At 32.5% G+C, this 18,851-nt stretch overlaps 1 protein-coding gene and 1 pseudogene across 1 annotated transcript; both read left to right on the forward strand.

Annotated features, from left to right (window-relative positions):
- The first annotated feature begins 4,159 nt into the window (after positions 1–4,159).
- On the forward strand, positions 4,160–9,528 carry LOC132036421 (triacylglycerol lipase 2-like). Its single transcript, XM_059426761.1, has 9 exons — positions 4,160–4,569; positions 5,234–5,344; positions 6,921–7,061; positions 7,197–7,307; positions 7,575–7,718; positions 7,809–7,849; positions 7,959–8,038; positions 8,150–8,245; positions 9,009–9,528. The coding sequence occupies exons 1-9, from the start codon at positions 4,375–4,377 to the stop codon at positions 9,326–9,328; spliced, it is 1,239 nt and encodes a 412-aa protein (XP_059282744.1). The 5' UTR covers positions 4,160–4,374; the 3' UTR covers positions 9,329–9,528.
- Positions 9,529–15,323: 5,795 nt separating this feature from the next.
- Positions 15,324–18,442, forward strand: LOC132036420 (triacylglycerol lipase 2-like; annotated as a pseudogene).
- Positions 18,443–18,851: the final 409 nt, after the last annotated feature.

Below are 18,851 nucleotides of genomic sequence, written 5' to 3' on the forward strand. Positions count from 1 at the left end.
CTATGTTTGAGCTCCGCAATTAGCAGATTGCCAGTTTCTCTGTTAATAGCTACCATAGGCCCAAACGTTTGATCTGGTATAAAGCATTTGGGCCTTGCAATGGCCCCCAAAGATAACGTGTTCCTTCCGCAGAATTAACACCTATTGGTCGCTTTTCAGCTCTGTAATTGAAAAATAGTCACTATCATGGAGTTTCTGAATTTTACAGGTTAAATGACAGTGTGGAATTTTACTTATGCAATTTGGAACTCCACGATAGTGGCTATATGTGTGAATGTTACCCATTCGGGCCTTGAGGATAATATGTCATTATTCTGATAATTGTATTATCTGATTGCTGCTTAGGCATCCTAAACCTTGACTCTATTCAATGGATAGAACAGATTCGTATACCAAAAATAGAAAGTGTTGACTGATGATTATGGTAGAGTTAGATCATTAATTTCAACCAAGTATTTCATATAGTTTAATCGATCAAGTACAGTGTAAGTTGTAAACATGTGCATGCTGTGATAACAAAAAGAGGCAATTCATGGAGTGACCGAAATTGTGCAATGTCGATATATTCAATTTCCAGTCAATCTCATTAAATTTTGTTTCCTTTTCAAGGTAAACAGTCAACATGAACACGAAAGCATTTGAGTAATATTGAGTCTCCTCTTTCAATTCTAATTTTATAGGTACAGTACAATATTAGGTGGCGATTATATATGTATACATACACACTAGTTCTGTGAGGCCCGTGCCCGGGCCAATATATAAAACAATTTTTTTAATTAAAGAAATATAGTTTATGTTAGTAATATTTAAATCTCATATAAGTATATTTTCAATATATAGAAGCAAAACTTTCATTTCACTCCTTTAATATTTTAACTTTCATTTTAATGAAATTATTTACTTCAAATCAAATGCGGAGTCAGAATTTGACGTTCATGAGTTCGGGATCCTATTTTCTTATAGTTATTTTGTTCATTAATAATTTATACATAGTTAATAAACTTTTAAGACAAAGAATACAAAATTTGTGCAACGGATGGGGCTGCTCATCCCTTAATTAGCGGTCACGGGTTCAAGCTTGGGTATGAAAAATCTTTGGATGGAGTGCTTCCCCCGAATGGGCGCTACACAATGCGAACTCTCTGGATTAATTGGCCTCAAATGCAGATACCGGGCACCGGACAGAAAACCAAAAAATAGGAAAAATGAGGTAGGAGGTTCGACAGTTTTCGAAAAGTCGACCTTAAGAATAAAAAGTAAATTTGACTTTAAAAAATAAGATTAGGACCTAGAAGTAATTAATTGAAAAGTTTGACATTTTATTGGTAACTTATGTGAGGACTATAAAAGCCTCTTAGTTATCCCTTATATATAGTAGTAATATTTATTTTGAACTAAGTATAAAAGTTAAAAATATTACTCTATAATATAAAAACTGAGGGAGTAAAGAGCCAAAAAAAGAAACCACAAAAATTTATTACAATATCAATATACAAATTAAAGAGGCAGTTGAATGAACTTAAGAAAACTAATTGGTGTTAAGAATTGAGAATAACCAACCAAAATGCAACAGCTGGAACACACTTGGTGCAACATGAATGATCAATCAAAGATGTGAGGACTACAAAACTTGCGTATTATATATATATATATATATATCTATGTTATTTTGTAAGCTGAATTATGTTATTAATGAAAAACTTGTTTAAGGAGTATCTCAAGTTAAATACTAGTAATGGGTTTTACTTCACGAAGTCCCAACTTTTTTGCCAAATGAAACTCATGTTCAAATAAAATCTAACTTCTAATATTCTTTTTCAACTTCAACTTCAAGTAGTCAATTTTTTCAATTTCACCCAACTATTATCCAAACAGTAATTCGCTAAGAGTGGAGTCAAATAACATAAATGAAAATAATAATAATAATTCTAAAAAAAAGGATAACATGACATAAAAATCTACAAAGAGTTGGAGAAAGATAGTAAGAGGACAAAGTTACATTACATTTATTAAGTCGCCTGTTTATGATTGAATATTGAAATATAAGAGGGATAATGTTTGTAGTCTAAAGTAAAGTTTGATTTTCAACCCATCACTTTCACTTTTCAACCTTAAAAAAGTTAATTTACATCATATTATATATTCGGCCAATTCATTAATCAATTTTCTGTAAAATAAATGGTTGAATCAGGTTACCACATTGCATAGCACGGCACCGGTTAAAATAATGGTTGTTAAGTATATGATGGGCGCTTATTCTCTTTCCTTTGCATTTTCATTTCTAAAAGATATTCATACTGCCTTTTCTTTTAAACAATCTTATAATCGGAATTCATTGATCCAATTAATTTAAATTTGTGTACGTATGACTAATTTAAGGAATCACTTTCTATTAAAAATTCTTCAATCTCAATGCTCGAATCCGAAATTTCTTATTTAGAGTGAACGTATCTCCATCTCACCACATTGGTGACATATTCATATTTCATATATATATATGTTCATTAATTTGGGGGAGCTAAAAAGTGCGGATGGTTGTTTCCCATTATCTTGCCATTGCTATTTGTTGGCTACTTTTTAAATTGCAAGACACTCTTTTCAAATCTGAAAGAAGTTGTCCTTTTCACTCCATAAGCATAAGCACATGTACTTAAAAAGAGATAAGTAAAGAGCAGAGCAACAGATTCCATGATTATAACTTAGTGTGATTGCTTTGACCAGTGGTGGAGCCAAAATTTTCACTCAGGGGTTCAAAATATGAAAAGTTAACACATGAAGAAGTTAAATGGGGTTCAACAACAACTATAAAAAATAATTTTAACCATGTATAAACAGTGTAATTTTCCGCCAAGGGGGTTCGGATGAACCCCTTGGCCCTTCCTCCCTCCGCCCCTGCCTTTGACGTGCATGTAACATTTACTACCAATTACAGTATAGTAATTTATGTCATCAATGTCGTTTAAATGAATATTATAACAACTTATTTATCGTTTTTGAGAAGTTATCAACTTATTCTTAAAGTAGATAACGTTTATAATTGTTTTTTATAGCTAGCCTGATAGGTAATTCTGCATAACGTACGAGTCGAATGGTCCTGTCTTAACTTTTATACAAGTAGCCAAAAAGGAAACTAACTATGTGCAAGTGCAACAAGATTATATTGGCCCTTATTGCAATTCTCTCAACAAGATAAGGCCAAAGCCGCCAACTTGGCCTCACTTTATCTCCCTAAACTAATACTGGTTCAGCTTATTTCATACGTTTAAAATTTCTAACAGGAATTAGTTGAGCTTCAACATCAGATCACAATATTCATAACATACCTTACATTCCTTTCACTTATGAATATCATCATCGTACCAGTACTTCTACGTAATTAATACTTACTGATCATTCGATATTTACACTAAATGAAGTAACACAATCAAAAACTAAAGTGAAAATATATATACATAGTTATTTAAATTAAATGACCAATAATGGTGTAATTGAAAGATGAGTATCTTGCATTTGTTATGAAAGCCTAGCATAAGTTTTTACTATACTTCTATATATGATAGTGTAAGTTATATATGTCGTATTAGAGTCCTCCCTCTGTCCCAATTTGTTTGATACTTTTTATTTTTCAAGAGTAAAACTTCTTAATTTTGACCATGTGTTTGAACATAGAATCATTAAATTTTTCGAAATTATATTTACATATTTGGAAACTACGTAAAAAGTACTATAAGTCACCATAATTAATAACTTGAAATATTTAAAAGACATATGAAAAAACTATCGTCAAAGAACAATTCGTTTGACTCTCGAAAAGCGAAAAATGTCAAACGGATTGGGACGGAGGGAGTAAGTTTTAAAAAAAAAAAAAATTATATTATACCATCAAATCAACTTTAAAATATCTAGATATAAGTATTTCAAATGTGGAAAGTGTTACCTTGACAATATATAAGATATGATATCTGGTGTAATAGATAAAGATGATAGAATTCATTACCCGGACGAGGTATATTTAACTTAAAAAATTCCTTATACGAACCATGTATATAAAACTTTCAAATTTGTGGACCCCGACACCCATTCTCTACGGTTCCCAGTTCATACGAGAAACTGGAAACAAATCAACAATATGTAGTAGTGCGATGTATAGAAAAGGAATAAACAAATCCACCTTTAAAAAAGTGGTGATAAAACCCTCAAGTTAGTCAGTTGAAAAAAGCTACAAAAGAAAAACAAACTCGTTTTCACATCTTCACTCTCCATATTCCCAGTGGGTGTCCATTCCCCTCTCTGTTCTATTTCTATAAATAATACTCTTGCTTTCTCGACTCCACCATTGCACACTGCCACCATCTCCCTTCTCATAAAATAGAAATGGCCTTCAAAATCATGTCATGTTTACGTATTTTGAGCCTATTGTCATTAGTTATCTTAGTGCTGGAGCCTAATGGAGTATTAGGCTCAAGCAGGGGAAGACATTTCGGCTTCATCAACCATGATAGTGCACCACCAGCTGGCATGTGTGCCTCCACTGTCGCCGTTCATGGTTACAAGTGCCAAGAATATGAGGTAATTAACTAAGTCTATTGTCCTTATTCCTATTGTTCCCCAACGGGTTTGTGACTCTCAGTTTCTAATCCGTCACAAACTAAAATTTGTGACCGAGTTTGCCATTACAAATGACGAATTTTTCTTGTAGACTTGTAGTTAATTGACCTTTATGTTGTTTTTGATTCTTTAACGAGTGTATATCTGATTCTTGAAAAGTTCCGCGTGAGTGCGGCAATATTTTTGAGGAATCCGAATAACATGAATTAGCACTGTCTACTAGCCTAATTAACCAACAGAATATGCGTCCATAAAAATTTACTAGAAGTTACTTTTGACCTATATATACAATATTATTTTCAATATACATAATCAGTGACGGATCTAGCATGCTAGGTGGGGTTTCCATTGAACCCCCAACAGTTGACACGGAGCATAAATTTATGTGTAAAAATTTATTAAAACTGTAATAAATAGTAGACATGAACCCATAACTTTTACGACGGGTTTACACTAAGAATCTTGAACCCATAGAGTTTAAATTCTGGATCCGCCTCATTACATATTATAATTTTTTTTTATAGTAAAGAGTATTCAACTAACCATCCTTCTGTCCATATAGCTGTGCGACTGATCTTATGTGTATGTCCTTTTTTTTTTTTTTTTTTTTTTATGTAAATCTCAGGTAAAAACTGATGATGGGTACATACTAAGCGTGCAAAGAATTCCAGAAGGCCGCACAGGAGGTGGTGGGCAAAACAGGCCGCCAGTGTTATTGCAGCATGGAGTGCTTGTGGTAATTAGCACCTTTAATTTACGCTCTAGTTCTACTTATTAAGTACGTACAAATTTTAAGTTTTAAAACTGATAAAAACATTTGCACAGATCCCATATTCGTGGTGTAAAACTTGGACATACCTAACTTTGACGATTTGTATCAGCCCGAGTAAAAAAATTAAATTATCTATTCGTTTTGTAGTGACAGAATCACTAAAAGGTGATAATGGTTTCTTAGTGACAAGTCACTAATAAAAGGGGTCACTATGATTTTTTAAAAGAGAAGGATTTATAGTGGGAAACCGACTTTAAAAAAGTTGACCATATGGGAAAAACAGTACATGCAATTGCGCGTCTATCTGAAGTGTGTTGATATAATGTTGCCTCCAGCATGACAGGTATCAATTATTTCAATCCCAAAGTAATGATAGTGGTTGACCTTGTGCCAGTGCCTTTTATCATTTGCACCTAGGTATCCTTCCCAAGATTAACAATTAGATGGTGTTGGAAAGTTGCTTTTGGGTCCGTAAATGGTGCTAATTAGTCCGTTAGTTTATTGGCTGGTTCTCCTTCAAAAAACTCCAGTAGCTGATGCATATATATGTGACAACAGTTTGTCTGAAAATAATACGGAGTATATAACAATTTTTTTGTTGGATCATTTTCTTCTATTCAAATTATAAAGGGTTAGCGTTCACTTATTTCCTCCAACTGTTTTTTTCAACTTAACCATGTATATCATGTAGTTTAAATTATTTTTTTAAGATACATTATTGATTGTACTGTCAAACTCATTATCGCCATAAAGGAGCAATAGGTGCAATGGTGATCTACCCCCTCCTCAACTTAAAATTGTGGATCAGTTTTTTTTTTTTTTTCACTTAATTAGGTGACGCTATGGGTATATCGATAGGCTTATTGATATCCAAAAACACAAACATAGCGGCCCACTGAATGCCAGAAAAAACAAGCAATGGGCAAAGATTTGGCTAGTTGTCTCTTCAAAATTTTAAGTAACATGCCACGTAGTGAAGCCAATAATATTCCAAATTGTCATGGACCTAATCCATATATCCATTAGGTGCAGAACTGAACTGAGTTTAAGCACAGACTCAAACGTGGGGTGGCTTATTGGCTGTTAATGCATGATGCTAGCTTCCTGAAAATATGCAGCTTCGCATAAACGCTTATCCGCTTTAGGTCTTTACACTTCGTACGCCTATGTAATCTATATGTCCTTTCCTTAGCTAAGCTTGTCTCTTTTTGTTTTTTGATCAGAAGCTTGTCTTACTATTTATAGTATATACACATAGTACTAACGCGAAATTTGTAGTGTAACGTATAGTGAATTGAAAACGTTATGATTATTAATTTTATCATAAGTAATTAGGGGTGACAAAAGGTAAAAGACTTTAAGTTCTGTGCATTGACGGCGTAAAAAATATTTACCCTATCACATTGTTTGTTAAGTAATTATATAAGTAAATCTCTTGTTAAACATTAGTTTACTATTAAATAATTTGCTATCACAAATTAAAATTTACTGTCACTCTATATAACGTAAATGCATGATATAATCGGTCATATTTTTGCAGGATGGCGCAACATGGCTGTTGAATCCACCTGAACAATCACTTGCAACGATCTTGGCAGATAATGGCTTTGATGTTTGGATATCCAATATCAGGGGAACCAGATACAGCCGTCGCCACGTCACCCTTGATTCTAGGAATTCGGTATTGCACCTTCAAAATCCTCAAAGAACAACATATTTTCTCATTGGTTAATTTTAACAATAGTAAACTAATTAAAGAGATTGTGTTATTGTGTTGTCAAAATTAATGTAAATAAGTTTGTATTACGATTTGCAGGCATACTGGAATTGGTCATGGGATGAATTGATAGTCCATGACCTCCCAGCTGTTATTGATTTTATCTTCAAACAAACTGGCCAGAAAACACACTATGTTGGCCATTCAATGGTAAGGTCGGAGTTCATGAGAACAAAAGGATTCATAAGTTCTCTCCTCTATAGTGTAATGAAATTTAATTAATATAGACATGTTTAGTTGAATTGTACAACCTGCATCCATAATTTTACTATGTCATCGAAAAAGTAAAAAAATATTTTTACATGAAGGCAGTGTGTCAAGACATTATATAATTGAGTAATTTAAAATACATTTTGGCCTAATAATTTTTAGACTAGATAGTCGCACAATTTAACATATGTTAGTATGAATAAACAGGGAACTTTGATAGCTCTGGCATCTTTCTCAGAAGGAAGACAAATAGACAAGGTGAAATCAGCAGCTTTACTCAGTCCAATTGCTTATTTGAGCCATATGACCACTGCACTTGGTGAAATTGCTGCCAAAGCCTTTGTTGGTGAAGTTAGTACTCAATTTTCTTCATTTCATTTTTCTAGCTCTGTTTGTTACCAAATTACAAAATAGTAATATTTGTGTGTACCTTGTCGTCAGATCACCACAATATTTGGTCTAGCAGAGTTTAATCCAAAAAGGTAAATAACTTCACTTAATTTCGATTAGAGTTACAGATCTCTGTTTCTTTTCTTTTTCATAATTTCTCTCAATTAATGGCACTTCTTTATTTGTTGGTTTAATTTTCAGTGGACCTGTAAACAAATTGCTCAAGTTCTTTTGTGCTCAGCCAGGGGTAGATTGCTATGACTTAATGACTGCACTTACTGGTACTGATCTTCAAAAGTAGAACTTGTACAAGATTTGGTTAATTAATTAAGTTAATTACTATTCCACAAGTCTACACCTTAATTAATCATTTGCTTTCCATTTGTATAAAGGGAAAAACTGTTGTTTGAATGCATCCACCGTTGAGCTCTTCTTAAATGAGGAGCCTCAATCGACGTCAACCAAGAACATGGTGCATTTAGCTCAGAGTAAGTTACCTTAATCATCTCTGTATATATATTATAGTACTTATTAACACAATAGTTTAATTACGCTGTAGTATTTTATTTCCCTGTAAATTAGGGAAAAGAGTCAAAAGATTAACACTCTACTAGTACTGTCTTTTAATTTTTCTCTCTGTTATACTTTGAGACGTATTTTACCGTCATTGCTAGCAAATTGCTCGAATCTGTCTTTAATTCCAACTAAGCTCCAATTTGAAGTATACCAATGGACAATTTTAAACCATGATCAAAATTTTAAAAAGGTAAATCTAGAAATTTTTCAAAGTATCTTGACATGTGAAGTAGGAGATATGTCAAAATCAATAACAAATAGGAGATGATTTACTAATATAATAAGTGGTCGTTTGGTTCATGGTATAAGAAGTTATCACATTTAATTTTTATACCACGTTTGGTATAAGGTATAAAATAATCCGGAATAAATTTATACCTTGCACCAAACGTGGTATAAAAATTAGCCCATTTGGAATAGCCCACCTTATACCTTCTTAACCCACTTATCTTTGGGATTATTTTATACCATCTTTTAGATGGTATAAAATAATCCCTTGTATGGGATAAATTAGTCCGGGATTATAATCCCGGGACTATTTCGACCAGCAACCAAACGACCACTAAGGTTATAAATAGTGCCGAGGGTAATATTAGTTCGTAGAGTAAAGTAATAAATTAGAACATTTTTATTATTGCTTGTTTTAACCATACGATATTTGATTATTTAATGCAGCTGTTAGAGACGGCATACTTTCAAAATATGATTATGGGAGCAACTACAATCTTGCACATTATGGTGAAGCGAAACCTCCAAAGTATAATTTAGCCAACATTCCTCGAGATCTTCCTCTCTTCCTTAGCTACGGTGGTCAAGATGCACTGTCCGATGGCAAAGATGTTGAAACTTTGCTCGACTACCTTAAATTTCACGACGTAGACAAGTTGCATGTTCAGTACATCAAGAATTATGCTCATGCTGATTTCATCATGGGAATCACTGCCAAGGATCTTGTTTATAACCAGATTATTTCCTTTTTTAGAAACTATGCCTAAGAAAAAAGGGAAAGAAAGATAAAAGCAAGTAAAGGGATTGATAGATTTTTTTTGTAAGAGGCCTGATCAACTTCAGCTGCAAAATTTGAAGTGGATTTTAACAAAGGAGTAGAATATATGTACACAAGAATGTTCATGACAAACATGAGCAGACTAATTATTATTATTATTAGATTGAATAATATTGAATTATTAATTAATTCTGGTATATTACTATAGACCAATGTTGTAGTTTTGTTCAACTTGGACTACGGACTTCTCTTATGACCACTTTGGCTAAGTTTTTGGGAAGTAGTGTTTAACTTTTTTGAAAAATAATTATTTTAACGTTGAGGTGTTTAACCAAGCACAATTTGGTGTTTTAATATTGACAAAAGTATATTTCAAATTAATTTGTTAAACATAAACTATTAACCTAAAGAAGTAGTTTTTTGAAAAGCATTTCTGACAAAGTTTTTCAAAATAAGCTTTTTCAAACATAAACTTTTTCAAGTGACTTACTATTAATCTTCCGTCAATTATATCAAAATTAACTTTCTCTAGTGGATAAAATAACAAAAATTATTTAATGCATTTAAACCTGGCTCTAATGCGTGGTTTTCATTTGTTGACGCATTTCTTTCAAATGTGAAGGAAGTTATCCTTTCAACTTCATACGCATAAGCATAACAACAGAGTCCATGAATTATGACTCACTCGTGTGACTACTTTGACGTGTCTATATTTACCAAAAGTGCACCTCCCTCCAAACTCCCTTTCCCTTTTTTTCTTCTCTTCTTTCACTCTATCCCTTTGCCAATATAATCTCATCATAATTTTTTTAAATGCTAATGTACTAGAATTACGTTATCGTTTGAGTTAGTGGATGCCGCTGGTAAGTCGTACTCATTAGGCTGATTCATAATTTGCGAGAGTTAATTAGAACCGAATAAATACATCTTAATATCCTTTGCCCGTTTTTGATTCATCATCTTGGTTGAATGATATAATTACATTGTTAATCAAGACTTCATCAATTAACATGCCAATAGTCGATTCAAGTTATATTATACTACCTTATTCCCTACATTTCATTTTACGTGAAAGTGTTCTTTATTTTTGGGGAGTCAAACAGTTTTTCTTTGACTATAATTTTCTCAAACATATAAAAAATATTTTGAATATTTAGTTATGTTGACTTGTAGTACTTTCGTGTAGTATTCAAATATGTGAATTTTATTTCGACACACCGGAAGAATCTATATATAGCCGAGTTCACAATTAAAATTAAGTGTCTTGACCTTCGTTTTCCTCAGAGCCCCTTACATAAATCGTGATAGAAGGAATAGTAGACTATACATAGTACCTCACTGCATGCATGTATATATACTAGTATTAGTGTAGGCGCTTTGAGCGTGTACCTATATTAAATGAGTATTAAATTTTAAAAAATCACCTAAATATTACTCTCTACATCTCAATTTATGTGGCGCCGTTTAACCTCGCACAAAGTTTTAGAAAGAAAGGAAGACTTTTGAAATTTATGGTCTAAAACAAACCTTAGACATTCGTGTGACTATAAATCATTTCATTAACGGTAAAAGGGAATTTTAAAGTTATGTTGTTTCTAATTATAGCTATGTAACATTCTTTTTTGGACAGAGTAAAAAAGAAAGGGTATTATATAAATTGGGACAGAGGGAATATCAAATAATAATATTGTGTCAAATCTGTGTGATCAATATATCGCGAAGGGACTTCATACTTTTAGTGATTTGCATTCTATGTACGCGTGTTGCATATGTACCCCATATTAATAAGAACAAACCTTTTTAGAACAATATAAGCGTTGTTGGAGTCGTCCTTGATTGAAAAATAAGAAGGTCGTTCAACTTTACAAGCACTTGGGTACGTATATGTTGCATGTATATTTCATGCATGTTAATTAGTATTATAAAATTTGTGTCTGATAGTTTACGAAAATTCTTTATCCGTATTTTTATTGTTTTATGAGCGTGCTAAAATTTGTACCCTTACTCAAGGTGAATGACATTTTATTAAGGGGTGTCTTGCGTGTACCCTATCAATGAGTATATTTTTTTCTAAAATCTCATAAATTAAATTAAATGAAATAAACTTTACCTAAAGTATGTTTTAAAATTTTAAGTATTAGCTTTAAGAAGAAGCTTCACAAGAAGAATGCGGCCCGATATCTGACCTATGCCAAAAGAAGTTCTCATGTGTAAAATAATGGTTTAAACTTCCAACTTATACTATCACAAATCAAGATTTTCTTTTGGTTGAAATTATTTTCTATCATGGCTTCTTACCGATAGAAATCAGAAAAGATCCTCAAAGTGAAATAAAACAAATTTTGTGTTTATTTAATTTTTCTATGTTAAAAATAAATTATATACTCCAGGGACGAGGAGTTTATAGAAATCTGAGAAAATCAACACTACTTTTCCTTTTTCTATATAAAGTAAAAAAAAAAAAAAATACTATCTGGAGTTCTATAGAAAACTATGTTGCACCAACCCAATAAGTTAGAAGACCATACAATTTTATAGTAGAATACACGAAATTCGTAACCCGGATACATAAATCTTATCCAGCACTGAATAATTCATAAATAATTCATAACAACACGTCCATGCTAATCTTCCAAATTAAAGAAATTACAATTGAAGAGGAAAGCGAACCAAAATCAATTCCACGAAAGAAAAGCAAAATAAGGAAAATATTTAGCCGTGGGAATACTTGAAGAACGTCGTTATCCATATATATATATATAAAGCAGGACATTGGCCCGATAATGTGACACTCTTAAAAATCAGGAAATCTATTTATCTATTTTCTTCTTTTTTGACTTTTCTCCCATTTATTTGATTTATCGTATTAAAATAAAATCCCACCAGTCACTATTGGAAACAAACCACTGCAGAAAACTTTCCAACAGTCACTAAGAGAAAAACTCATCGCTTGGTTTGCCTCCAGAAAACTTTTCGGATGTTTATGGCGGTAATTAAAGTAGTCAGTTAAATATAACTAAACCGTAAGATTAAGAGAGATTTGAGGCAGATTTACGAAGAAGATGAAGCGGCACAGAAATAAGATTTGAAATAATAGGATATCAATAATCATACAAACTTACCGTATATTTATTTTCCTGCAAATTCCGATCGATAACGGACTCCTCCGTCCACAATTTCTTATACACACATTGTTTGGACATCAAACATCTTTTTAAACATTCAAATTTTTTAACCAAATACTAACCTTATTTCTACTGCCTTTATTTGATGTGCACCACGTAGCAGATAACTGAGGAAAATGTTTCAGGCTAAACTCTTTAAATAAAGAAATTATTAAATGTTTGGTTTTATTTAGTGTATTGTCTTTTACTTTACGACTACAAAAGTGTGTAGATTCATACTAATTACTTACTCATTGACTTTTGTGATCTGTTCTTTTTGCTTTAAACATCAAGTTTTGGAGAAGAAGAGACCAAGCATTTCCATGTGACGTTTGCTCAAGACATCACCAATCCAGAATGAGAGGTAAGCGAAGAAGAAGTGTATGACGAGGTTGAACAAAATAAATTGCCTATAATGGTTTGAACAATCTCTACTTTGTTTCTTTCGTTTTTTGGTAAAAACAAGTTGGTAAGTTGATAACTTCAGTGCTGGGGCGGTAGGGGCTTTAAAGAAAGGTAAGTTATTCGGAAAAGGGTCATATTTGCTCCTGTACTCTCAGAAAAAAGTTATATTTGCCCTTCGTTATACCTTTTTGATATATTTGCCCCTGTCATTCAACTTTAGGGTTATATTTGCCCCTGTACTCTATTTTTGGGTCATATTTACCCTCGGTCATATTTACCCTCTGTCCGTTAAATCCCCTCGTCCGTGCCTTTATTTTCATACATGGTGCTTATGTGGAATTTTTATTCTCCTAATTTAAATCTAGTCCCATTTTTATTTTACTTTTTCTATTCTTTTCACCATTTTCTTCAATGGAGACCAGTGAAGCTCAAATTTGGCTAAGTTTACAGTGGAAATGGTGAGGTACACCGCCGGTGTACAGGCATTGAGATTTTGTTGGTGATGATGTTAAGGCCACTGTAATTGAATTAGGAGAATAACTATTATTAGTACTACTAAATGAAGTGAAAAAAAAATTGAAAACTCCAAAGTCCTATTCACCAGCGGCGAGCAACCGAATCAATTGCTTAAAGGTAACCCTTTTCTCTTTTTCTTTTGTGAGGTCCACAACTTTATACTTCATTTTGACAACTCTATGTATCAAAATCTCAATTTTGGTATCAACATCTTCTGTTTACCCTTTTCTCTTTACAAGGTTTTTGGTTTAATAATTTAAAAGGGATCAGTCGGGTCTTGAAAAAGTAGAACACACTTCAATTTGCTGATTTTGTAGTTATGCGTGCCAAGTTTACATAAAAAAAGTTGTAATTTTTGTTGATGAAAACTAAGGTATCATTGGGTATCTAAAGAAGTTGAATACAAACTTTAGAGCCTGTCAAAATAGCTTTTAGCTTTTAGCTTTTACAGAGAAAATGGTGAGGTACACGGCTGGTGATGTTAACGCCACTGTAAACTTGACCAAATTTGAGCTTCAGTGGTCTCCATTGAAGGAAATTGGTGAAGAAGAATAGAAAAAATAAAATAAAAATGGGACCAGCTTTAAATTAAGAGAATAACAATTCCACATAAGCGCCGGACAAGGGGATTTAACAGACGGAGGATAAATATGGCCCAAAAATAGAGTACAGGGGCAAATATAACCCTAAAGTTGAATGACAAGGGCAAATCTAACTTTTTTTCTGAGAGTACAGGGGCAAATATGACCCTTTTCTGGTAAGTTATTCTTTATTTTGTGAATACTAGCTAATTTCTAAAAGTTCAACAAGTCGGACTAATAATCTTTAAATTGTAATCTGAGATATTTGAATTTAGTTCTCGTGTCTAAGAATATTGGAAAAAAGAGTATATTGACAAACGTCTGGAGTTATTTTCATTGTTTTTCTAATTAATTTCGTATGAATATATCTTATATCTCGATTGCGGGCCAAACTCTTTATGTTAGCATATTCTGTATCTTACTCAAGATAGCTATTTATAACTATTTAGTGTTAACACTTGATGGGACGACATTGTGCGGCCTTTCAAATTAAAGATTTTTATACAAGATAATGATGAAGTATGTAATTTTCTTTGGGAGACATTATTGCTATAGAGAAGGTCACTGATTAAATAGGAAAACCAAAATTCAACAACTCATGGGGAAGATACTTTTAAAGATATTTAACAAGAAATGTCTGGTAATTTTGTCTTTCTATTATTAATGTTTCTATCTTTTTTTTCGGTGTTAGTGTTATTTCAGTTTGATCGCTTATATTTATTTCTCTATCGGTATAAAATTACAAAAATTCATGTAGTGCATTTATTTGAATTTGTTGTCACATTTTTTAAAATATGTATTTTTCCTTATAAGATTTGTTTTTTAAAAGAAAAACTGTATTTATGCCCTATGTTATATATCCATTCTTTTAGTTTTGGTATTGTTCATATCTATAGATATATTAACTAAATTTATAAAAAGATATACTTGACCGCGCTAATCGTGGGAAAATTAACTAGTTAATGAATATAATTGAGAAGTTTGTGTAGAAGTGCTTAGATTAAGCGAAACTTAGAAGTCTATTTAGAGATATGTTTTTCCAACTTAAGTATAATAAATTCTTACCATGAGTTTTTGCACGATAGGAATAGAAGACTCAAATGTAGTTGTATAGGACATTACGGCTCCATATTACTCATCGTGGAAATTTCATATATTTATTGCTTAAACCAAGTTTTAAATATTAGGATTTTTACATAATTCAAATAAGCAAAGATTTAATAAATTAAAAATTTAGTTGATTTTAAATTCAAAATTATTTCTATCACAATTTAAGATTTCCTTTCGTTGAAATTATTTTTGTAGCATGGCTTCTTACATATAAAATCAGAAGGGTTGGAAAAGATCCTCAAAGTTAAACAAAAAGATTTATTTTTCTATCTTAAAAGATAAATTATGCTTCAGATGGAGTTCATAGAACTCTCAGAAAATCAGAACTCTTTTTTCATTTTTCTATTAAAATAAAAGATACTATCCGAAGTTCTTTAGAAAACTATGTTACGTTGCACCATCCCAATAAGTTAAGAGGATTAAAAAAATTTATAGTAGAATACACGAAATTAATAGCCTATACATATAAATCTTATCCAACACTGATCAACTGACAACAACATTTTCATGCTAATTTTTCAAATTAAAGAAAGTTGGGTCAGTTGTATGAACCCCCCCCCCCCTCCCCCCTTCTTCCTTCTCAAAAGTACAAAAACGAAAAGAAAAAAAAAATAGATAAGGTTCTCCATTTAGTCAGTTGGAAAGCCTAGTTCTCTATCCCAATTCCTATATAGACTAGTACTTCTTGTCACTATAAATATTACTGAATTCTCTTACCCTAGTTCCAAGCTCTTCAATTGCATGCATGCACACTTGACCTCCCTCCCTCCATCTCTAATCTCTAGTACTATAACTTACCCTAAGCATCTTGAGATAGAATGGCACTCCGAAGTAGCTCGTTTGCTCTATGTGCTTTAAACCTATTCATATCATTACTCATCTTACTGCTTGAGCCTAATCGAGTGTTTGGCTCAAGCAGGGGAGAACATTTTGGTTTCATCATCGATGATAATATTGGTGCAGATGCTGGCTTGTGCGCCTCTCTCGTCACCGTTCATGGTTATAAATGCCAGGAATTTGAGGTAACTAGTTATGGTACCATCACTTTACTGGCACGCACCCATTTTTTTGAAAAAGATTTGCCCAAGCACTATATTTTTATATAGGAAATACAATGATCAAGAACTCATTAACTTATACAGGAAATACAATGATCAAGAACTCATTGACAAAGTAATTAGTAGTAGCAATGCAATATTCTAATTTAAAGGCAGATGAGGACCATGAGTTAGGTACTATGTGTCCACCACTGCCTATATAAATAAGCTAACGGAAAGTGTCATGTGTTTTAATTTTCTCAGGTTACGACTGATGATGGTTACATATTAAGCGTGCAAAGAATTCTGGAAGGACGCTTAGAGGTATCGAGTCCAATAACATGCAGCGATCTTCTTGTTGCAGCATGGAGTTCTTGTGGTATTTAATAAATTAGCACATGTATAGCTCGACTTAATCATTATTACTACATTTCTTGTGAGATTAAGGACCTTGAGCTGCGTTACGCTATTTACTCAACCTTGCGTAACAATCTCTTACAAAATACGGCTGATATTACTAATAACGAACGAGTAGTGTAACATATATACTATATATACAAGGAGTATATTACTTTTAATGATAAAAGCAATTATGTTTTTGCAGGATGGCGCAACGTGGGTACTGAATCCACCGGAACAATCACTGGGAATGATCTTAGTAGATAATGGCTTTGATGTTTGGATTTCTAACAGCAGGGGAACCAGATACAGTCGTCGACATGTCAAACTTGATCCTAAAGATCGGGTATATATCAATGAACAATTAATTAACACATGCTTCCAAACTGATTGAAAAAGAACTTGAGACAAAGTTAATATACATATTGTGATTAACAGAAGTATTGGGATTGGACATGGGATGATCTGGTGATGTATGAACTGCCCGCTGTCATTGAGCATATCTTCACACAAACTAAGCAGAAAATTCACTATGTAGGCCATTCCCAGGTAACATTAAATTTTAACAAAAGGAAAATTCTCTATGTTCGATTGTAAATTTATTTGGATATATGGACAGGGAACTTTGATAGCTCTAGCGTCATTCTCAGAAGGAAGACTAATAGACAAGGTGAAGTCAGCAGCCTTGCTCTGCCCAATTGCTTATTTGAGCCATATCACCACTCCTCTTGGTAACATTGCAGCCAGATCCCTTCTTGGTGAAGTTAGTACTTTTTTCTTCATTTATTTCGTTTATTATATTCATTTTGGACTTTCAATGATATTTATATGTTTACCATGTCATCAGAAGTTTATGACGTTTGGTCTAGCAGAGTTCAATCCAAGAAGGTACGTAAGTAAATTTGCTCATAATTAATTTATAGACATCAATGAATCTTCTTTGCTTCTTTCTCATTCCTTGATCTTCAATTGATGAAACTTACTCTGTTTTACCGTTTTTTAGCAAACCCGTATTAGAATTTGTCAAGCTCTTGTGTGCTGCGCCAGGGGTGGACTGTTATGACTTATTGACTGCAATTACTGGTATTAATCTATATTAAGAGTATAAGTAAATGAATTATATATAGACAATAGTTTATGAAGTCAATTGCATGCATTTGTCACAAATCTAATACTTATAATTTACCTGCCTTCCACTTGGATAAAGGGAAGAACTGTTGTTTGAATTCCTCCACAGTAAAGATGTCCTTAGAATATGAGCCTCAGCCCACGTCAACTAAGAACCTCGTCAACTTGGCTCAAAGTAAGTCCTTTAATTTATATAGTACTCTACATTTCATCTTCAAATAAATACTCCATAGAATCATATGATCATTTTTATTATTTAAATGCAGTGGTTAGAATTGGTAAAGTATCAAAATATGACTATGGGAAAAAGAGCGAAAATGTAGCACATTATGGGCAAGCCAAACCTCCAGAGTATAATATGTCCAACATCCCTCGCAATCTTCCATTGTTTCTAAGCTATGGAGGTCAAGATGCACTGTCCTATGTTCAAGATATTCAGAATTTGCTCGACGATTTGAAGTTTCACGACATTGACAAGTTGCACGTTCAGTTTATTAAGGATTATGCTCATGCTGATTTCGTTATAGGAGTCAATGCCAAGGACATTGTCTATAAACAGATTATTACCTTTATTAGAAACTCCAGCCCCTTCTGTTAAAGAGTATTTGACTGAGAGTATCTTCCCATACCAAAAATAGACAGAAATTAGTGAAAGAATATATGATCAAGGAAAGTGAATAGAGATACATGGGGGTTTTAATGTAAGATCGAGGTCAATATTGTAAGCTTTATTATGCCTAAATAAATTAGTAAATTATAAGAATTCTATATTCTCTGTTTCACTCATCAATTAAATGGAGCAAAACATACAACAGAATGGTCACCAAATCAGTCGTTATATTACATTAAATAACACTTCTCTCATTAATATCACATAATAATGAATTTGACAACATGATACAACAAAATTTAAGTAACAATAAAAATAAATATATATTTAAAATAATACAATACAACACGTCACAACCATCGAAACGAGTAGTAAATGATCATTACTATGGATTACTAAAGCTTTCCTACGTTTGATTTTAGGGTATACATTCAAATTTATTCAGGTAATATATGAAAATGATCAAATTAAATTTGTCATATGTCACACATTTGGTCATTCCATATTCTTATTATTAGCAAATCTATCATATTTTCCTTGCTGTATATGAAGATCTAGCTCT

The sequence above is a fragment of the Lycium ferocissimum genome, chromosome 11 (assembly GCF_029784015.1).
Source record: "Lycium ferocissimum isolate CSIRO_LF1 chromosome 11, AGI_CSIRO_Lferr_CH_V1, whole genome shotgun sequence".
Lineage (NCBI taxonomy): Eukaryota > Viridiplantae > Streptophyta > Magnoliopsida > Solanales > Solanaceae > Lycium > Lycium ferocissimum.